The 23,305-nt window shown below is 41.1% G+C and overlaps 2 protein-coding genes across 5 annotated transcripts in view; one reads left to right on the plus strand and one right to left on the minus strand.

Annotated features, from left to right (window-relative positions):
• Positions 1 to 586: 586 nt before the first annotated feature.
• mcoln3b (mucolipin 3b) lies at positions 587 to 18,490 on the minus strand. 3 transcript variants are annotated; one of them, XM_017721122.2, is made up of 14 exons: positions 17,791 to 18,490; positions 15,014 to 15,240; positions 13,787 to 13,954; positions 11,588 to 11,741; positions 10,648 to 10,729; positions 9,661 to 9,757; positions 9,041 to 9,140; positions 6,632 to 6,744; positions 6,107 to 6,256; positions 4,387 to 4,488; positions 3,901 to 4,023; positions 2,370 to 2,576; positions 1,776 to 1,906; positions 587 to 1,058 (listed from the first exon to the last, which is right to left on the minus strand). In XM_017721122.2, exons 2-14 carry the CDS (start codon positions 15,236 to 15,238, stop codon positions 1,025 to 1,027), a joined length of 1,686 nt encoding a protein of 561 aa, XP_017576611.1. In that variant the 5' UTR covers positions 15,239 to 15,240; positions 17,791 to 18,490; the 3' UTR covers positions 587 to 1,024. The 3 variants fall into 3 exon arrangements, with proteins under 3 accessions (XP_017576611.1, XP_017576609.1, XP_017576608.1); XM_017721120.1 differs by lacking the exon at positions 17,791 to 18,490 and adding an exon at positions 17,604 to 17,757 and having other exon boundaries at positions 1,776 to 1,903; XM_017721119.1 differs by lacking the exon at positions 17,791 to 18,490 and adding an exon at positions 17,604 to 17,757.
• A 254-nt stretch (positions 18,491 to 18,744) lies between these two features.
• dnai3 (dynein axonemal intermediate chain 3) overlaps positions 18,745 to 23,305 on the plus strand; it is a 40,576-nt gene continuing 36,015 nt past the window's right edge. The window contains exons 1-3 of one of the 2 annotated variants that reach the window (XM_017721117.2): positions 18,745 to 18,846; positions 20,481 to 20,528; positions 22,220 to 22,267. In XM_017721117.2, coding sequence (XP_017576606.1) covers positions 20,486 to 20,528; positions 22,220 to 22,267 — 91 coding nt within the window. In that variant the 5' untranslated portion in view covers positions 18,745 to 18,846; positions 20,481 to 20,485. Of the gene's footprint in view, positions 18,847 to 20,480; positions 20,529 to 22,219; positions 22,268 to 23,305 lie in introns of those variants that run through there. The other variant, XM_017721118.2, reaches the window with a different exon arrangement.

The raw sequence follows: 23,305 nt of genomic DNA on the forward strand, positions 1-23,305 counted from the left end.
CATGTTTCAGAGGAAACCAAACTCTGTATGTTATTCAAAACCCCCGTCCTCAAGTTAGTGATGATCTCACCCGTTTCTCCAGTTCACTGTTTGGTTTCTCGACTCCTGAATCCGGCAGTTTACTGCTGCTTAGGTTCTTCTCTCTCAGGTAGCATGAGAGCTGAGGTCAGAGCTGAACAGCCTTTTGCTGTGAGATTTCAACCAACTGCAAATTCTTTTAACACCTATATCTTAAATTCACAAACCGTGCAGTGGTCCGCCTCTCAGATAAATCCAGCTACTAGAAGGCCAAATACAAGCCACTGATGTGAAATGCACAAAAAAAGCTCAGTTCATACACTTGGTCAGCAATCATGATTCTGATCTAATTATGCATAAGCTAATGATTTATGGCCTTAATGGTTAACATGCATTTATCTTAACTCAAACCAGAAGTTTATTTAAAACATGGTTTTACTGGAATTTAAGGGCCTGGATACTGATGGCCGTTTGGAATACATTTGGATATCCCACTGTAAATAATGCACTTTTAAGTAATTTGACTTATGAAATATAAATGTCATGCATGAATTCAGAATAAGCAAAGTTATTGAAGCAACAAGCATTTATTTATATTAGCTTTACCTAATATATTAACATCTGCCAAAGTGTCAAGTGCCACAATCAAAACTGAAGACATAACAGACATAACAAAAAAGCCAGTGTGAAAACAGTAATCAACACTTCTGAAGAATTGGAATATTCATATGTCCCTACTGCCTTATACCTTGTACATGTAAACAGTATAAATTGGAAGAATTCAGTAGTTGCCTATCCTGGTCCTAGAGTATCCCTGTCCTGTGCATTGCACCATGTTCTCTTCTCCAACACACCCACCTCAAAGAAGGGGGTTTGTTTAGTAGTTCATTACTTGCACCACCGGAATAATCCATGTTAAAGCAGAGAAACAGAGCAGGAGTTTTCAGAGTCTCTGGTTAGGACCCACTGGAAAAATCCATTAATGCAAGAGTGATGCAATCCCACTTTAGCATTCCAGTCTCTCTTGCAAATCGTTAGGCCTGAAAAAGGAGAGATCAATTTAGTTCAGAACACCACACCTCACCAGCTGCACACAAAATAAGGCCATGAACTTTCTACCAGCTCAACACAGAAATATTTCACAAATATTTCACTGTAAGAAAGATATCAAATTAATATGACTTCACAATGAATATATCTTAATATACCTTCACAGGAAACAGGTCACAAGACTCACAAGGTTGTAAATTAGCATTATTCCTGCGAGGTACTGTACTTGGTAACCACTGACCATGAACTGCATCTTCCAGCAGCAAGTAATGCTAACCGTAACATTACTACAGTAGGACCAGAAGAAGAAAGTTTTCACCATGCAATGGTAGATCCATCACCATCTGAACAGTACAGATGTATAAATGTTCCTGACAAAAATCTTATATTAAAATCAAGATTCCTACCTAAATCTAGATGCTAAAGTTGAGCAACTTCACAGGAAAAAAAAAAAAAAAAAGAATAACTGAAGATATAAACTATATGAATTTGAAAGTGTTCAATTATTGCAAGACAATGCAAAAGTTAAATAAATGTGGCACTTTTATTGATTTTGTGGCATTTTTATAGATTGTGGCTTTTTTTATTAGAAGTGAAAAAGTTTCAAATAAAGAAAAAGTCAGAGGCAATTATAAACAGCTAGTAAAAGCTCCTATTACATAGGTTAAAAATTCAATAACTGACAGTCGCTAACAATAAAATCTCACCTTCGAACGCAGCAGAACAGGCAGGTAGAGGATCGGCCTTCCACACGGTAGCAGCCAGAGCTGGGGTGGTCTTTACACTCTGAAATGAATGCCTGCAGTTCAGAGACAGGCTCTCCATCTGACTGCTGCTGCTGAACAAAAAAAAATAAAAAAATAAAAATTTATCATCTCATTGCAAGTTGTCATTCCCACAAGATTTCAGAAAATGAGGAATAATGATCTAGAACAAGGGTGCGCAGTCATGGTCCTGCAGATCTACCACCCTGGAGTGTTCAGATCCAGGTTTTCTTCTTCAAAACACATGGGATAAATTTTTTGTCCTGACAGCAACAATATACTCATTCACTACACTCTTGGTGTAGTGAAGATGGTTCTTCAAAAGGTTCTTTAGTAAAGAACATGGTCAATCATTACTCATCCTCTTTGGAAAATGGGATAACCGTCTTATAATGACTAATAAACATAATTACTCTTCAGTAATGCTACTCATGAGCCTTTCACCAGGGCACCAGGTGTTAAACTGTCCGGTAGGCAACCTACTGCAACTGAAAAAGTAAGACTGCAGCTGGAGCGTGTCTTTACGAGGCTTGTTACCTTGATGGTCTCGTAGGTGTCTGTGATTAAGGTGATGAAGAGGCTGAGCACCATGTAGATGAAGAGCGAAACGAAGGTGTAGAGGTAGACGCGGCTGAACAGCCACACTAGGTAGCTCTTCTGCTGCATGTTCTTAAAGGTGGCGAACATATCATCACCGTTGATCAGGGAGAAGAGGCACTCGGTGACCGTGTTCAGAGAACGGAACTGAGGAGAAGGAGACGGAGGACAGCTCAAAGAACCATTAAAGCTAAAAACAGCAAATTAAATACTACAGTGGCCAGCTCTCAATGTAGAGCACAGTTTGGTGATTTCTCTGGCTGAGTTTTGAACACAGTGAGTAAAGTCACTGCAGTTTTTTTGGTTTGCACCTACCAGAATTGGACAATCCTGCAGTGAGAGTCAGCAGAGGAAGTAGGAGAATCAATCTGTCCTTACGCTATGTTCTACTGTACCCAGAAGTCAAATATTTCCAGATGATGGAATTTTATGAACACCTTTTTAGCGCTGCGTTTTTAGCACATTTTCATAACCAAGTGATGCTTTATGGAGAAAACCAGGACCTGGGAATTCAAGCTTGGCCGATTGTTCCATAGCACATTTCCACGTCAGAGGTTTCAGTCATTTGGTCATGTCTGCTGGGCTTTAGTTCCCGTAACTCCCGTAATTAATTTTGTGTATGGACAATGTCAAACAAACACAGGCTGTCAGTGGAAGTCACTGTGGGTGCATGCGAGTCATTACTGCTGACCCTTGTACACTTACCACTGCAGACTGTTTGATAAAGTATAAATCACTCTCCAACTATATGCCAGATTATATTTCTATGAACAACACCAATGATGAGACACCCTGCAGCGACTGGATCACCCGTCAGGTACCTGGAGTTTTTATGAAAATTTTAGTTTTATTATGGATTATTATCCAAGTTGGTTTATATTTCATTTTAACAGGTTTTCATTATATATTTAACATATATTTGATGTCCATTTCCTATTTGAGCTGTAAATGTGATTTATTTTTTATCAATCTTTTTGTCTTACTGAGTTTCATTTGTTTTTATTGATGCATTTCATTTCAGCTTTTTCGATCACTGTGCAATCTGCTTGGCTGCATTGTATATTAGGGTCACCCTCAGTGTAGTTGAAATAAAGGTTGAGTGATTGTTACGACAGTTCAATGAGGAAGCCTGAGAAGCTGTTTCAGAAAACGCATAGCTAGATATGTACAATTTTAAGCACTTCAAGACCGATTTTTCTACAGCATGCGTTCGCTAGACACTAAACATCACTCAACTCATATTTGCCAACTCTTTCAAGTACCGCATATAAATAGAACCATGATTTATCGGTTAATCAGGCTAAATGTTGGTGCTACACTGAGTGTAGATTTTGTCCAACACAGCTGGAAGGACAAAAATTGGCATATTGTATATAAAAACACTGAAAATAAAGAAAACTGTATAGACTGAATTAAAACAACTTATTATAATAAAGAGAAACTTTCCTCCTTGTTGGAAGTCAGTACTTGCCTTGTCGTGGTAAGGCCCCAGCACGATCCAGCCGCAGAAGCAGTAGCCCAGGTAGATCATGGCAGCGCAGCAGCAGAAGCGGATCACGTTGGGGAAGGCTGCCCTCAGAGTGATGATCAGAATCTAGAACCCATTCAGTTGTGAGGAGGCAGAGTGCACATCGGTATCAAAACACACACACAAACATCTATTCTATCATCAAAAAGCAAAAGAAGAGCCCTGGGCCTGAACCGAAGAGATAAGGGAGGTATAAAACGACGCAGAGGCAAGTTTCCCCCAAAAGTGTCTCCACAATTAATCTTGCCTGAATTATAAAAAAGTTTAAAGTGGAACTTTTAGCACCACATTATAGAGTTTGTGTCCCAATTCAGCCCAACCAGTCGGCAGAGAAAGACTACAAGCTCCGTCTTGTTCACACTATGAAGATTTGTGCTGTGATGTTTTGGGGATACTGACGTCACTGCCGCGAAGACTAAAGAAGCTTACATTGTATTTCTTGAAGTAGCCCATGTAGCGCAGCACCCCGATCCACACGAGCATGGTGCCGGTGCCCAGGAGGATACTGCAGATGTCATAACTGGTCAGAGCCTACGAGAGAGGGAGACATAAAAACACAAATACATACCAAAGACTGGATTACAGCCTCGCCAAACTTCTTATACCAAACAATTCCATCACAGAGTTGATCATATTGAATTTCAGGCATGGTGATGGCGCAGTGCCCATAGTGACACTCCCTGCTCAGAGAAATTTAACAATAAAAGTTGAATGAAATGGTTAAGAGACAGAATTGTTCACAGAGGTCGTGGTAAGAACCAGACATCTGAAGAGTTCAATGCCTCTAAGGCACTGGTTCTCAAACTGGTCCACAGGGACCCCCAGATGGTCCAGATTTATGCTCCAACCCAATTTCGTAACGCACAGGGATATACTCCCAAACTGTGGACCGAGCTTTCCTTTACACAAAAGATGGTACTTTAGGGGTTGTTCAGTAAAGAAAACGGTTCTATATAGAACCACAAACACTCAAAGAACCCTTTGCTTGATTAAAGCATGCTTTGCATTGTGAAAGGGTTCTACAGACTGATGGAGAATGTGTTATAGATGTTTCTGTATAGAACTTTTTGGAAAGTGTTCTACATAGCACCCAAAAGGGTCCATTTGTTATCATCTGGCATCAAGCTTGAAACAAATGAAGGAATCCGTTTGGGTGCTGTATAGAACCCTTTTTAAAAAGGTTCTATGTAGAAACATCTATAGCACATTCATATACATTCTCCATCAATCCAAAGGGTTCTTTGAGTGTTTATGGTTCCTTATAGAACTGTTTTCTTTACTAAAGAACCATGTTTTTGTATGTTTTTTTTTTTTTGAAAGAGCAGTTTTATTCTTGGTAATTTAATTACCAATTGTGCATTATATTTTTTATGTTATTGATTTTTATTCTTTTATATCTGTTTATCATGTAGTTGTTTTACTCACGTCTTTTTTGTTATTTAATATTTGGTAATTATATCATTTCTGCCTTGTACCTTTGTGTTGTAAACCACTGAGCTGTATTTTATTATAGAAAACATGCTATACATAAAGAAAGAAAAAAATAAATAAATTATATATATATATATATATATATATATATATATATATATATATATATATATATATATTATTATTATTCATTAGAGAACAAAAAAAATGGGGAAGAGTTCCAAATCACTGCTTGTTCACAGAAAGTTATTAGATTTAAATGGCGATGAATACCCTGCCTGATGTCCAAGACATTGTTTTATGACAGTTCAGTGAAGGTTCTTGCTAAAACATCATTTTAAAACATGCTGGGTGGAGAGGTACAAGCAGGGCATTCCAAGGCGATTTGGCTCACATACCATTTTTTCCCCCTGATTTTAGCATCAACATTACATGCAAACGGGTGGTTGTTGCAGTCATGGCGACCCCTGGTTCCTATCAGCACCACTGTAAAGACTTTCGAGTCGGTAACTTTCTCTATAATGAATCATGTCACATGAGACCACCAAATGACTCCATTTACATCTCGGTGAAGAAAATCGACCCAGAACTTCGGAAAAGAGATTTCATGCAATTAAATGTTACAAAACATTTTCATAAATAAGTAAAAATGATATAAAATGTGTTTGTGCACAAACGGGCAGAGCTAGTTGTTGTGCATCAGTGATGTAGAGCAGACCTTGAGCTGAATGGCGATTTTGAGCACAGATCCGGTGATGGTGAGGATGTCGCTGATGACGATGAGGATATACCAGCCGTTAATGAACTCCATCCGGTCAGACCAGGACACCAGTTTACCGAAGTGCCTCAGGAAGAAGGCTCTGTACTCCTGTACAGAAGAAATGATGATGCAAGACAAGATAAACATTTACCTCTTTACTTCCCTTTAAAGCATGTAACCACTCCAGTGTTGAATCAGACCAAACTACCTCTACTCAGGAAAGTCAAGTATACACAAGTTGCAATGTAAAATGTGATTACAAAAAGCATTTCTATTGTCAAATCAGTTTAATGGGGATAAACAACTAAACTGCAAACTGTTTTATGCATTTTCATTTTATCACTTGCAGCCGATGAAAGTCAATGACTAACGTTATCGATAAAAACGAGCAAAACTATAATCACAAAGCTAAAACTTCAACTTATAGCTGATCAACCATATGATTTTCCCCCCTTTAACTATAACGTTAGGATAAATACTCACAAACTGCAGCTGTACTCCGGTGCTCACCGAGCGCGTGCAGAGCACCAGAGACGCCAGGCAGGTCAGAATGATCACAACATCAAACAGCACAGTGTAGTAGATGTTCTTTGGGGCTGAGAAGGAAAAATGGAAAAGAGCTGATGACGTTGTTTTATTACTGGGACGAAACTAAAACCACCAAAGCAGTGGATAAAAAGTCAAACTTTTAAAAAGTGGTTTTTATTCCTTGTATTCTGCAGTGCAGAGATCCAAGCATATGGAGCTCCAAACCATCCCTTGCTATGTTAACTGGCTTCAGTGTGACAGATGAATACTGAGAATGGCCGTATGGTTTCGGACAACTGCAATTAGGCAAGGGAAACTAGACTTTTTGAAATCTAGCTACAGGGGTGTTTTGAGATGCAATTTTTTATTTATTTTTAATTTTAAAAATTACTTTTAAATTTAATTTTGGTGTTTTGTGATTTACATACTTTGGTATGAGTGGTGCAATCAATAAATAAATAAATGCCCTGCCCATTTCGGGGTTTGGAAATTGAGAACCACTAGCCAGGTTTCTATCCATTTGTTGAATTAATTTCAAGTGGACAACTGAAATGTTGCTAAAAATATTATGTGAATGAAGCACAACAAAAGGTTTTAGAGAAAACTTTTACAAATCTACAGGAAAATCGTTAATGTTTTACATCAAGAGAGTTCACAAAGAGAATGAAATGACTAACATAATGACTCAGCTGCAGCACTGGTTGTCTGTCTGTCTGTCTACCTTCTAATATTAGCGCTATGTTTAACTTTGATGAGATTTATTTTTATTTATCAGTCAGCAGGTAGCTTTATGCTTAAAAAAAAAACCCTGAAGTCCCATACACTATTTCCAAAAGTTTTCACTCAACTATCCAAATCATTGAATTCAGGTGTTCCAGTCACTTCCATGGCCACAGGTGTATAAAGCCGAGCCCCTCGGCCTGCAGACTGCTTCTACAGACATTAGTGAAAGAATGGGTCGCTCTCAGGAGCTCAGTGAATTCCAGCGTGGCACCGTGATCGGACGCCACCTGGGCAGCAAGTCCAGTCTTGAAATTTTCTCACTACTAAATATTCCACACAGTCAACTGTGAGTGGGATTATAACAAAGTGGAAGCGATTGGGAACGACAGCAACTCAGCCACGAAGTGGTTGGCCATGTAAAATGACAGAGAGGGGTCAGCGGATGCTGAGGGGCATAGTGCGCAGAGGTCACCAACTTTCTGCAGAGTCAAATCACTACAGACCTCCAAACTTCATGTGGCCTTCAGATCAGCTCAAGAACAGCGTAGAGAGCTTCATGGAATGGGTTTCCATGGCCGAGCAGCTGCATCCAAGCCTTACATCACCAAGCACAATGCAAAGCGTGGAATGCAGTGGTGTAAAGCGCCGCCACTGGACTCTAGAGCAGTGGAGACGTGTTCTCTGGAGCGACCAATCACGCTTCTCCATCTGGAAATCCGATGGACGAGTCTGGGTTTTGTGGTTGCCAGGAGACGGTACTTGTCTGTCTGCATTGTGCCAAGTGTAAAGTTTGGTGGAGGGGGGATCATGGTGTGGGGTTGTGTTTCAGGAGTTGGGCTCTGCCCTTAGTTCCAGTGAAAGGAACTCTTAAAGCTTCAGCACCAAGAGATTTTGGACAATTTCACACTCCCATCTTTGTGAGAACAGTTAGGAGACGGCCCCTTCCTGCTCCAACATGACTGCGCACCAGTGCACAAAGCAGGTCCATAAAGACATGGGTGAGCCAGTTTGGTGTGGAAGAACTTGATTGGCCTGCACAGAGCCCTGACCTCAACCCGATAGAACACCTTTGGGATGAATTAGAGAGTAGCCAGGCCTGTGAGCCAGGCCTTCTCATCCAACAACCTCACAAATGAGCTTCTGGAAGAACGGTCAAAAATGGAAAGCCCAACCAGCAAAGTGGAAGCTGTCATAGCTGCAAAGGGTGAGTCAACATCATATTAAACCCTATGAATTAAGAATGGGATCTCACTCAAGTTCATATGCGTGCGAAGGCAGATGAGCAAATACTTTTGGAAATAGTGTTTCTACAGCTACAAAAACAAACAAACATTTACATCATTTGCATATTTATGTAGGGATTCCGTTTTCAATGTATCAAATTTCTTATCTTTTTAATTTAAACATTAATTCATCACATGCAAGCAAACCGTTATGCGGATGTGACATTTAAAGTTTATCATCTTAACTCATCATGAATCATATAAAAATCTGATAGGGAGGCAAGAGGGTGGGGTGGAGTGGGGTGGGGTGTTTAGGAGAGAACGTGGGAGTGTTTACAATACAAACACCATGGAAACTGCGTGCGAGTATGTGTGTGGCGTGGGTTAAGGGGAAAAATGGAATCATGGGTACACTCACAGGCTCCCGTGACTTTCCAGTCTCTGCACTCATTAATGTCCACGTCATTGTCCAGATCCACTTTGATCTGCCCACTGTGGGCCCTGTTGTTGAACCTGATCTGTGCCACATGGAACAGAACACCACAGGACAAAGCATGACCACAAAAATATAAACCACAGTCGGGAATCTGCACGTTTTAAAATGAAAGTATGGATTTCAGACAATGCCACGGCCAACCCAGCCACCCTTTTAAAGCCATCCATGCACAGACTACACAACACTACGCAGGAGGGTAGATCTCCTGGAGTTTGGTTGGTAACCAAAGTCATACAGTGTCCGTGTTTGTGGTTAGTGTGAGATGATTTGGACATGTAGTCGGTACTATGCTAATTGGTGGGAACTGGCTTTCATTGACTGTTAGCTACAATAGCCTCATAACTCCATGCAAAACTAAACGAAAACAACAAGTCAAATTTAACTGAACTACTGCTTTAAAAGGCACAACAGGAGCCAGACATGAACCCATGAACAAGAACCCAGGCAGGCAAGTTTATACTATTAATAGTTCTGGAAAGATTTGGTAAGAAAGAATCGCAATCCTCATAAAAGAGGAAGAGGCGAGAGGTCATGTGACGCACCGTGATGCTGAAGTCATAGCAGTCAGGAAGCTCGTGGTGCTGAACCGTCTGCAGGTTTATGGCTTTTAAAGTGAAGTAAACATTTACCTCCAGCAGCCTGGACACAATGACGAAGCCAGAAATGAGGCGGCAGAACGAGTTTAGTGTCTATCATGAAGGTGTTAAGGCGGCTGATCAGCTTTTAAAATAAGAAAACTCAATGCTGTTAAAGATCCTTTTAAGAAAGTCCACCGTCAATTCCGCTTATTCAAACATGTTGGTTGGAAATTAAACTTTTCAAAGTGCTTGATCAGTTCTGTTGTCCTCTAGCTTTTCATTAGCGGTCAGTTTCTGACCACAGGATCACTGTCTGCTGGACATTTTTGGCAGACTACTGTAATTTAGTCTGATTTAGACTCTTTTCTCAAATGTAATTCCCATCGCAGCAAAAACACGGCACTTTATGACCTTAATCTTTTAAACTACACCTACTGAGCACTTTAGTAGGCACACCTTGTTTCTACACTCACTGTCCATTTTATCAGCTCCACTCTGTAGTTCTACAGTTACAGACCGTAGTCCATCTGTTTCTCTGATACTTTGTTAGCCCCCAAAAGACGCTCACAGAGCAGGTATTATTTGGCATCATTCTCAGCACTGCAGTAAAATTGACGTGGTGGTGTATTAGTGCGTGTTGTGCTGGTCTGAGTGGATAAGACACTGACCACTGAAGAACAGGGTAACAGAGTATCAGAGAAACAGATGGACTACAGTCTGTAACTGTAGAACTACAGAGTGCAGCTCTACAGTAAGTGGAGCTGATAAAGTGGACAGCAAGTGTAGAAACCAGGACGTGTTCCAACTACAGTGGCCAGGGACTGTATATTTGAAGACTTTAATGATCTGTTTAACATACACTCATCTGAATTAGGCCAACATGCTTCACCATGTCACAGGACTTTAAAAAGTTGCTTCTACTAAAAGACAAAAGGTGTTGTTGCTGTTTACCGTTTGAACTGCAGAGTGAAGTTGGACAGGTCTGCACCTTCCATAGTGGTTGGAAGCTGAACAGGGTAAATCTCAAGGCACTCTGGGAATAAAACAAAGTAGAAGATAGCTGCAGAACTGAGATTAGCAAAAAAAAGTGGCAATGCCGGGCTGATGTTTTGTTTTGGGACCACAATGAAGGCAAAACTGCCAGAACAAAAATCTTTAGAATCCCATTCAAAAGAATCCAATACAAGCAATTTGATGAAACAAAGCTGTAGTATATGCTGGGGGTGACCAATAGATCGGCCCATATTGACCAACACATCACAGAGAACACAAGAAATAGTGAATTTTCATTGGTCATTTCACTGCCAGGATTCTGACTTGTGATCACCTTATAATAGAACAAAACCTCAGACAGTTGTGCCACTGGAAAGCTCATCCCCATTTAACTGTCTGTTTAATCATTAACCCGCCAACATAACAAAAAATACCCTTTCTGTTCAATCTATTTCAGTCAAACATAGAATTGTGCAGAGTTAAAGTGTAACCACTGCCCCACAGATGATTGTTGGGGTAGGAGAGTCAGCGTGCCTGCTGTGGACTGTAGTGCAGCACTAATATAAATGGGTTAATATTAATGGAAAATTAAAATACAATAGCAGACCGGAAAGGATTGATCTGGCTCATGGGCCTTGTTGACACATGGGCTTTAGATGTTTGTCGTGGTTGGGATAGTGTAGTGGTTAACACCCCTGCCTTCTATGCTATAGACTGGGGTTCAATCCCCCACCTGGGTAAGCACCCTACACTATACCAGTAAGAGTCCTTGGGCAAGACTCCTAACACCACCTTCGCCTACCTGTGTAAAATGATCAAACTGTAAGTCGCTCTGGATAAGAGCGTCAGCCAAATGCCATAAATGTATATGTCTGCCTTTGTCTACACAAACCCCTACCTTCCTCCACCTGAGCGTCAATCTCAAAGGTCTCATTGCCGGGCAAGATGCTGCCGTTGTGGTAGAACTGCTGGCACATCAGCAGAGGAGTGAAGTAATGTCCATCCTTCTCATACGCGTGGTTCCCTACCGTTATGTTCCGCAACCTCAGGAACTAGAACAAGAAAATGAACGTTGTTAGATATGAGTGTAACTCTAAGAAGAACCGGGTGAATATGATTTAGCTTTCAAATCACTACATCAAAAACTATTATCTGCACAAATCAATGGAACGGTGAACTAATTCTAATATCCTTGAGCGTAACACGTTTAAATAAGTGTCTGAAAAAGTTTCCTGGGTTTTGCACCAGAACTTTGAGGCTAACGTAGCTCACAAGTAATGGGACCTTATAGGCACCAATTAGCATGGCCTAATTAGATTTACATGCTTTGTGATGCTGTATAACACACTGTTATTAGTACAGTTATACGTAGTGGTACAACAACAGATAAAAGGAGTAAAAGTTGACGAGCAGCAATGTTTATATACAAACAACCTACACATCTCTACTACAAATGAAAATGTTAGCTTTGTTTGTAGCACCTACTGCTTACAAACAATTCAGCCAAATGTGGCATCAGTGCACATGTTACAATCCACCCCATAAATAACAGACTACACCACATGCGTCAGACTACAGTCCTTGTGGGCCACAACAATGCAGACTTGAGCTCACTGCCTCATTAAACACACCCAATTCAGCTCATCAGCTCATTAGCATGGCCCTCATGAACTGGATTCAGAGTGGTAGATAAGGGTAAATGCCAATATGTGGGGCACTTTGGCCCAGAAGGTCCCCAGTTTGACATGCCTAGACTAAAGGGAGATGCAGACTAAATATACTGTAGTACGTATGAACCAGACCCGCTCACAACTGTAATAAATGAAAATATACATAAAATATTCTGTGTTTAGATTACATCTATAGTGTTTTTAACTGATCTGTAAATAAAAAGAAATGTAAATAAATGAAGTTCACATGATAGAACAGACACCCCTCAGTGTTTAGACTGGAGGCCTTAGTTGTAACAGAGTGTTAAACTAACCCCGTCCTGAGGAGGCCGCACTTTAGCCTGGCTAGCTCTCACTGTGACTGGTTTATTGTCTTTCAGCCTCCAAGAGGGTGACAAATAAATCAGGTGTGTATTACGTAAGTTGATGTCATCCAGGATGTAAAATTCAGACAGCTGTCAAAATCTGCATGTTCTATGTTGAATAGGAAAACGGGGCAAAAGCACTTCTTAAATTTACTTCAACTGCATAAGAAAGCCATATTCCATCTGACCCAGTGTCCCACTGCTCTCCACTCTCCCCTACTGTCTGCTCCTTTTCAGCTCTGGGTGACACACAGCAAACCAGTTCTGCCGTTTCACATCCAGGGCTAGTTTCTCTGCCCACATTTCAGTCAAGTGACAACCAATGAACCAAACTGATAAACATCTCTGCACTTGTCCCGTGAGCTGTTGCGAAACCGCTCACACTTGTCGAAGGTCACGTAGTGCTCGAGTGCTTTCACACTGCAGGTGACGTTCAGGTACTGCTACTTTCTTACCGACTGGCTCAGCGTGTGCGGTCACTGTTGCTCTCAATAAGATTAATAGTTTTGTTACAATTTTCAAGTCACAATTTTAAATTTAGCATTGTCTTAAGTTTTAAGTGGAGATATTTACCCCAATTACACGAGTTAGAGCTGGTGAACTGCCTGTAAATGAGTTGGGCCAGTCAGGAGTAACTAAATACCCATCTGATAACAATCACAACTAACTGGCAGTATGGCTCTACACCGAGCGCTCAGACTGATACTCCGGTCTTCACTGCCAATTTTTTTGTCATTACATAAATGATTTCTGTAAACTTGACGGAAATGAGCAAACACTTTCATTTCACCGCAAGTAAAAATTCAGCAAGTGTTTAATCACTGAAACAATCAGGGCCAGAACTGATAGCGGCTAAAGATCTGGCCTTTGTTAAGAGAACATGGACACCATGCTTTGCGAAAGATAAACAGAAACGCAGACAGCGCAGCGGATGCCAATCATCTTGGGTGAACGAGTGCAGGTGCTGCTGACACTGCTGCAAATCAAACTGGGCCCAAACTGAAACGACTCCTCACAGCAGCCACAGAGCACCTCAGAGCCGTGTTCTAGCTGTGTTCTCACCCGATCCACGATGTAGGAGAGGTGAGAGTAGACCTCAGCTTGCGTGTACACGGCGTAGCTGTTAGAGCTGTGGTGAGTGTAGTCCTTCAGGAACAGGTGCTTAAATGCCATCAGGTTCTCTTCTTTAAACGTCACTACCATCTGGTTACTGAGACCAAATGACACCAGCTAGGGAGAGGGAGAGAGAGAGAGAGAGAGAGAGAGAGAGAGAGAGAGAGAGAGAGAGAGAGAGAGAGAGAGAGAGAGAGAGAGAGAGAGAGAGAGAGAGAGAGAGAGAGAGAGAGAGAGAGAGAGAGAGAGGCTTTAATGCATGTCTATAGGTAACATGTCATGCTGTGTCAGACACCAAATAATCAGGTCTATGACTTAAAGGGGAATTCCACCATGTCAAAGGTTCTGCATATTTAAAAAGGTAAGATGCATAAACCCACATGAAATGCTCTTTTCTAGAGAAGCATGTCAGAACTGTTCACAGTGGTGGTGATAGAAACAGATGCCCACCTCCAAAGGCTCCCTCAAAGTTATTCATGAAGATTTTGGCTCCATTTTATTTTTCTTTTTAAACATTCATGATAGAGGAGGTACATGCAGGGAGCTGTAAGGCAAAAGAGTCTCCAAAGAAAACTTTTTCAGATTTTCCACAATTTCACCACACACACCCACCCACCCCTGGTTCCCATCAGTCAGTAAGGTTCTCTACAGTGAACCTATACACATTAAACTACTCTGAAACATTTCAGTTACTGAATTATGCAGTAACGTTGGGCAATGTGTACAGTGCCAACTGACCATCATAGGTTTTACGCACCAAAAACAGCCATTTCTTTTCTACATGACCATTTTCCGACCTCTCTTTACCCCTACAAATTGACCAGGCTTTTCTGTTACTGTGCTTTTAAGACTGATATATGTAAACAAGCTCTGTTCTCATTGGCTGCCCTGTACTGAGCCTGACCCATCAGCAGTCCAGATTGAAATATTCTTTAAAGGTTCAGTATGAATAGGGGGGAGTTCCACTGCTATAGACAGAATCGGTGGATGTATATGCATGAGCTAGTTTTTGTGATTTCCATATATGGACTGAACGGACTAGAGAGTAAACAGCACGAGTTTATATACACTACTCCAACCAGGAAAGAAACGGTGGTTGTCTATGATATTGGTCCTTTAATAACATGCAGAAAAATGACGAAAGCCAAAAAGTCCAGATCAAGAAAATTTTCTGACCTGGATGGTGATGACCGCGATCTTGATGATCTGCAACATCAGTTTCCACGGCTTCCTGCCTCGCGCCCGGTACTTCTCACAGGGGTTCATGAAGAAATATTTGAGCTTCCTCCTGAAGCTCTCCACCTCCCTCTGCTCCTGCCGGGCCAGAATGTCTGACCACATTGAGCCGCCGTTACTGTTCAGGTCATTAAAGGCCAAATACGGAGCATCGGGGTCGTCCATGGCTGCAAAACAAACACCACGCAGGTCATTCCAGTGAACTTTAGTGATCTCTCCTCTGTGTGTACAGTACAGACTGGCTAGTCTAGATGTCTGGTTTACTATACGGTCATTTCAGAGGATAGAAAGCTTTAATGGTTTACATACAAAGATTTAGCAGACGGCAGCTGGGCATTAGGAATAGAGGGGTAAATAAATTACATTACATTGTCTCTACATTGTGAGTATATGATTCGAGCGGTCAGTAATCCTTGAACTATCACACATCCATATATCTGGTATGTTGATACTCCTCTTCTTTGATGTTTTATTGCCCAACCTGGTCTTGAAGAGCACTCAGTAGAACACACAACTCACATGATTGGAAAGCTGTTTTCTTATTGTTCACCTCTTGTAGCTCCAGTCCATCCACTTGTATTGCACAGTTGAATGTTTTCACTCTGCTAAAATACATCATTCAGGTGCAGGACATCAAAACATCAAACTGTACAGTGCAGGTGGCCTGCGGTGGGAAACAGCTGTATGCTTATATACACACACACTGTATGGACAAAAGTTTTGGGGCACAACTACTAGTTAGAGTTCAGGCATTTCAGCCACACTCATTGCTAACAGGTGGATCAAATTAAGCACATAGTCTTGCAGTCTGGATAGACAAATACTGGCAGTAGAGGGTCATAATGATAAGCTCGGTGACTTTAAACATGACACTGTCATAGGATGCCACCTCTGCCACAAATCATTTTTGTGAAATTTCTGCCCTGCTAGATCTGCCCTAGACAACTGTAAGTGCTGTTATTGTGAGATGGAAGCACCTAGAAGCAAAAAAAAAAAAAAAAAAAAAAAAAAAAAAAAAAAAAAAAAAAAAAACACACAACTCAGCCATGAAGCAGGAGACCACACAAACTCACAGAGTAGGACCGCTGAGTGCTAAAGCACACAGTGCCTATCTGTTGAATCACTCACGAAAGAGTTCCAAATTGCCTCTGGAAGCAACATCAGCAAAACAACAGCGCCAAGAGCTTCATGAAATGGATTTTCATGGCTGAGCAACTACACATTAAACATTAAAAGAAGGTGCTTCAAACTTCTCATTTCCACAAATGGTTGCTATATGGAACCATCAACTGAAAGGTTTATTAGTGAACAACAGAATCACCCCAAAGAACTCTCATTTTTAAGAAATCGTGTGATTCAACAAGAAGTACCACTAGCATCACCTGCAACACTGTCTAACAGCAAAAAAATGAGTTTGAGGAAACATCACCCATGAAACACTGCACTTCTCCAGAACGAGCAAGTCATTAAATATTGGTCAAATGTAAACTTCAGTCTGATATCATTGTGCATCCTCGTTTACCATCACTGGTTTGATATCTGATCTTCAGAAGCCAAATATCATCAGTTATCTTCAGTTCTGCTCTGAGTGGAAGTCATGATGTGCTCTACAAGCTTAAAAATGGTTCTTAAAGGAATTTTTAGTAAAGAGAATGGAACTATTTAAAACCATGAGTTCTGCATAGAACCATTTGCATGTTTAAATTGTTCTTTGCATGGAATTAATTAATGGAAAATGTGATGTATATGGTTCTATTATAGCACCAAAAAAGGGTTCTTCCATTATTGTAAGCTTCACATCATAACAATAGAGGAACCTACTTCAAAACATTTTTTAAAAATGTTATAAAACACATTTATATATAAAAATGCAAAACATTCTCCATCCGTCTGAAGAACAATTTCATCAAGCAAAGAGCCTGAAATGGTTCCAAACAGAACTTTTTCCTTTAGTAAAGAACCCTTGAAGAACCTCAGATCTGACTCCTACATACACACTCTGTGTTCTTACAGTGCGAAAGGTAACACACCTGCCAGCATGCACTCAATGACTGACGGGATGTAGATCTCCTGAGAGATTGTTTTCATTACTGTCATGTGATCCACCTGTTCCAAAAACACTCACATCACATGATCCCATCACAGCCATGTGACCTCGTTACACCTGAGAGATCTTGGTAGAGATGTGAAAACACTCTATAATAAGAGGGTTATTTAGAGCAATGCCATAGAAGAACCTCTTTTTTTTGGCTTCTTCATGGTTTCACACTGTGGTTCTTCATAGAACGTGAGATGTATGAGTGTGAAAAGCCTTTCTAAACTTTAAGGACCTCCATGTAATTTAGAAATTCTGCACCAATTAAAGGATTTTCCCACAACCATGTGTCCAAATAGAGACCCGATTAGGAGCATCTACTCCAAGAGTATAAGAGTCTGTTTGAGCCACATTATTAAGCTTGATCTCACTGTAATGATGACTCTCACCAACTGGAGTAACCGGAGACAGACTGGAAAAACAGTCCTCCTTTACCTGAGCTTTGATCCGAGGAGTGTTGAATAACAAACTGCATCTCACAGTCAGTAACCCAGCCAAAGTCCTCCATCTCGGGAGGCAGAGCCACAGCCGAAGGCCTGCATTGCACCCAGGAGAATGCGAGGAGAACAGGCCCTAAAGCAAAGATCTAAACCCTGGCAGGAGGAAAAAACATCCGACTCACCTGCAGATAATGAAGTCCAATTGGCTGATGAGTGAGACCTTTAGCCCTTCCTCCTGTCCACCAAGAGGCCACAGCTTCCTCTGACTCAAGTCTTCTGTTCATGCAAGAGCAACCGAGGGGCAACAGCAGCCCACACAAAAGACACAAAACTTCAAAAACTCCAGCCTCGGCCTTCAAAAAGAGCAAAAGCTCCAGCCTGTAAAAATGTTCAGAATACTCCAAATAATCAGGTTAAAACTCAGGTAAAAGCTCCAAAAAGATCAGCCTGCAAAACCTCCAAAGAACCAGCAAGAAAATGGTGCAAAAACTCCACATCAGCCAGACAAAGTTGCAAAAACTCCCAAGTATCAGCCAGTAAAATGCCCCAATACTCCAAAAGATCAGCCTGAAAACTGGCAAAGACTCAAAAAGATCAGCCTAAATTATCTAGTAAAAAAGTGCAAAAACACCAGCCGGCAAAAAGTCCCAGAGCTACAAAATCAGGGCAAAGAAATCAAATAATCAGCCAGTAAACAGGGCAAAAACTTCAGAACAGCCTGAAAACTCAGAACACTCCAGCAGAAGAGCAGCTTGGGGACAGGAACAGCCACAGCCTGAACACTCAGAACACTCCAGCAGAAGAGCAGCTTGGGGACAGGAACAGCCAAAGCCTGAAAACACTCCAAAACATTAAAAACCCTCCAGAGCTGCTTCACCCGCCCCGCCCCCGCCTTATTTCCAACATGGTGCCCGCGATTAGCCCGATAAAAATAAGCCCTGAGTGAAAGTGATGAAGACTCGGCTCGACTCGGCTCGGCTCAGCTCGGCTCGGCTCGGCTCTGCAGGACTGAGCTACTGCCTCCACACCACAGTGCTCCGAGACAGCGAGGGGCGGGGCTAGCCTCCTGCCCATCAAAGAGAGCGGGCGAACAGTCCCGCCCTCGTCACCACTGGCAACCGTTTTGATGACGGTTAGCGTGCTGAGGTAGTTTGTGTGCAGACAGCCACGTTAAGCTAAACCGAGGCGCTTTAAAGTTATTAACGCACATTAAAGCGGCGGAGCTCTCAGACTGACAGGTAACAACACCCTAAATATGCTGTAACTGTTAAGCGTTTTACGTTTTTATACTAATTGTGTCTTTTTGTAGGGTTATAACTTCACAGTATGATCCGTTTCTTCTTCGAATTTTCCGTTCCACCTTAAATGGCACTTCTGCCGTTGGTACAGGCGCCGGAATGTAATGGACTGCCTCATCACTTAAGGTGGAACGGAAAGTTGGACTAAGAAGCGAACTTCAGCGTTTTATCTGGTTTAAAACTATCAAGCTAGGTTAGCTAAGACGTAAGTTAGGTTAACGCTGCCGCTCTGTGGTCTCAGTTCACTGGAGGGCTTTAATTCGTCTCAGTTAGCACCGCGTTTTTGAGAGGTTTGGTTTATTATTTTGGATATCGGTTAAATCTGTAAACAAAACTAAACTAAAGGTTTAGCTATTAATCATACTGAATGTTTTTAAATAGTTCAGATCTCAGTTAATGTCCTCTCAGCTAATATCTACTAGCTGTTTAGTTAGCAGAGCTGCATAAGAGCTGTAAAGGACAATTCCACCGAGTTTTCAAAATTTCTGTATAATCTGTGTAATTCAGGGGTTCAGATGTAACCCGAGGCATTCAGGGTGTTTTGGTGTGAAATGGCTCTTTGTGGAGACTCAGATTTTTTTTGGTGGTGATGGGAACCAGAGGTCACCATGTCTACAACACAAATATAGCCATTTTATTTACTATCCAGAACCACCAATGAACCTACACGTGTCTCCTGAGATGTTCTATGTAATGTTGATGATGGTAAAATAGTGGAAAATCTGAAGAAAAATGTTTTCTTGGGGACTATCTTTCCTCACAGTACCCTAGTTGTATTCGTCCACCATGAATGGGTTCAAATAAACTGATTTAAATGCCTTTCTGACCAAAACTATCACAGAACTATCATGAAGCAGTGTCTTAGACATCAGTCAGTCTACTGTGATAACTGTTAGATGTGATAACTTTCTGTGATGGAGCTTTTAGAGATATTAGACGTCTGGTTCCCATCACCTCCACTGTGAACCATTCCGATCACACTATCACAATATCAGTCTCACAGGCTTGTGATCTGATGTAGAGCTAGTTCAGTGGAAAATGCACACTTGGGGCCTGATTTAAGAAATTCTTAAGAAGATGCTTTCATTTGTGATTTTTATTTAAAAGGAAACTCAGGGGAAGAATATTTTCCTCACTAAAATTGAGTAGCAGTATGGTTATTATTTGAAAATGCTCAGCAAACCCAACAATTTTTTACCCAAGCACATGAAACTAGTTACTGCCCAACTCTGGTTAAGCCTGAATCGTATTTCTCACCAATTCACAGAGTAGATAAACACATTTCAGTAGTCTGTATGTGTAAATCGTTTTCCACCACTAGATGCCACCCTATGCCAGTGTTTGTCAGCGGAGACGAAAGCAGACAAGGATATAGACGTACTTTTCAAATTTCTACCACCTTTATTTCTACTCGGGTACATTTACGAAGGCATTTCTCCTCAGTTCTCATTACGTGAACCCGAGTCGCTTGAGTTTGTAATAACTCAAATTTAATTTCCACTGTTATTATGAGTTAAACGTCTGAAGGTGCTTCAACCAAAATGCCTAAATGCATATAATTCGTATGTTTGCAGGCAGCATGAGTGCAAAGAAACCCAAGAGTGCTGTGAGCAAAGTGAAAGGTAAGATTCAAGAGAAAATACATAGAGCTTATAGAGAATTACAGTGGGTTGCAAAAGTATTCAGCCCCCTTGAACTTTTCAACCTTTTGCCACATTTCAGGCTTCAAACATAAAGATATGAAATTGTAATTTTTTGTGAAGAATCAACAACAAGTGGGACACAATTGTGAAGTGGAACGAAATTTATTGGATATTTTAAACTTTTTTTAGAAATAAAAAACTGAAAAGTGGGGCGTGCAATATTATTCAGCCCCTTTACTTTCAGTGCAGCAAACTCACTCCAGAAGTTCAGTGAGGATCTCTGAATGATCCAATGTTGACCTAAATGACTGATGATGATAAATAGAATCCACCTGTGTGTAATCAAGTCTCCGTATAAATGCACCTGCTCTGTGATAGTCTCAGAGTTCTGTTTAAAGCGCAGAGAGCATCATGAAGACCAAGGAACACACCAGGCAGGTCCGAGATACTGTTGTGGAGAGGTTTAAAGCCGGATTTGGATAGAAAAAGATTTCCCAAGCTTTAAACATCTCAAGGAGCACTGTGCAAGCGATCATATTGAAATGGAAGGAGCATCAGACCACTGCAAATCTACCAAGACCCGGCCGTCCCTCTAAACTTTCAGCTCAAACAAGGAGAAGACTGATCATAGATGCAGCCAAGAGGCCCATGATCACTCTGGATGAACTGCAGAGATCTACAGCTGAGGTGGGAGACTTTGTCCATAGGACAACGATCAGTGGTACACTGCACAAATCTGGGCTTTATGGAAGAGTGGCAAGAAAAAGCCATTTCTCAAAGATATCCATAAAAAGTCTCATTTAATGTTTGCCACAAGCCACCTGGGAGACACACCAAACATGTGGAAGAAGGTGCTCTGGTCAGATGAAACCAAAATCGAACTTATGTTTGGCGTAAAAGCAATACAGCTCATCACCCTGAACACACCATCCCCACTGTCAAACATGGTGGTGGCAGCATCATGGTTTGGGCCTGCTTTTCTTCAGCAGGGACAGGGAAGATGGTTAATATTGATGGGAAGATGGATGGAGCCAAATACAGGACCATTCTGGAAGAAAACCTGTTGGAGTCTGCAAAAGACCTGAGACTGGGACGGAGATTTATCTTCCAACAAGACAATGATCCAAAACATAAAGCAACATCTACAATGGAATGGTTCACAAATAAACGTATCCAGGTGTTAGAATGGCCAAGTCAAAGTCCAGACCTGAATCCAATCGAGAATCTGTGGAAAGAGCTGAAAACTGCTGTTCACAAACGCTCTCCATCCAACTTCACTGAGCTCGAGCTGTTTTGCAAGGAAGAATGGGCAAAAATTTCAGTCTCTCGATGTGCAAGACTGAGAGAGACGTACCCCAAGCCACTTGCAGCTGTAATCACAGCAAAAGGTGGCGCTACAAAGTATTAAAGCAAGGGGGCTGAATAATATTGCACGCCCCACTTTTCAGTTTTTTATTTCTAAAAAAAGTTTAAAATATCCAACAAATTTCGTTCCACTTCACGATTGTGTCCCACTTGTTGTTGACTCTTCACAAAAAATGTCAATTTCATATCTTTATGTTTGAAGCCTGAAATGTGGCAAAAGGTTGAAAAGTTCAAGGGGGCTGAATACTTTTGCAACCCACTGTATAGCTCCACACATTAAAAAATGTCTTTCTTTTTTATTTCAGACAAAAAGAATGACCCCCCTTCACCAAAGGAAAGTTCTGTAGGAACAGGTAAATGACTCAGAATGCTTTGTTGGAGATTCACCTCACTCCACCGGACTCAAGGCCTAGGCGGCATTCAGAATAACTGTATGGATCTTTAGAAACTAAACATATTTAGTATTAATATGACATATCTTGGCTTTTGGCCTGGCAAGACTGTGAGAGGTTCTAGGAACATAGTTTGTCCTTATTTATCCACATTCATGTAACATTGACCCAGGCCTGCATTCAAGCCTTCATTTACATAAGCTCCTTGGTGGGTCACGCAGAGGACAGAGAGCTTAGCTAGAACCTCAAATCCTGATTTTCTAAATGATCCAGTCATTAAGATGTAAAACAAGCTCATTCAGACTGGTTTGGTGTGAAATGGTTAATTGTAGAGAAACTTACAGACTCAGATTTCTTTATAGTGGTGGTGATGGGAACCAGGGGTCGCCATGACTACAACATAAATATAGACGTTATTTACTATCCATAACCACCAGTGAATCCACACGTCTTCTGAGCTTTTATATGTAATACTGATGATGGCAAACCTTCTCAAAACTAACATAAAGCAAAGTCTCAGACATCTCAGTGTATTTGTAACCATTTCATGTAATAGCTTTCTGGGAGAGGGCTTTTAGAGGCTTTAAACTCTTCAGACGTCTTAAAAGCAAGCCTGAAAAATGGTGAAGCCAAAACCTCAGAAGATCATTTATGAGAACATGTAAACTGGTATTTCATGTAATTGAGTTTGTGTCACCACAGAAACCACATGAAGGCAGTCTGCAGACACAAGTCTATAAAAAGGCTGTAAAATCAGTCATTTTAAGATAAAATCATTCATTGAGAGACTGTTTGCTTTCAAGCTTAAGCTTTCCCTTTCATGTTTTGTGTTTGACATCATCCAGAGGTAAGGCTAGGTTAAGTCTTTAAAGTGGTCTCCACTTTAGATCTTCCATTCACAATCTAGGTCGCCCCCTGGTGGCCAGGGCTCTGGATTGCAGCCTCTAAAACCTATTGGGTTAAAGAATTACACTTTATTTGCTTGTTTGTTTGTTCTAG

The sequence above is a fragment of the Pygocentrus nattereri genome, chromosome 9, assembly GCF_015220715.1.
Source record: "Pygocentrus nattereri isolate fPygNat1 chromosome 9, fPygNat1.pri, whole genome shotgun sequence".
Lineage (NCBI taxonomy): Eukaryota > Metazoa > Chordata > Actinopteri > Characiformes > Serrasalmidae > Pygocentrus > Pygocentrus nattereri.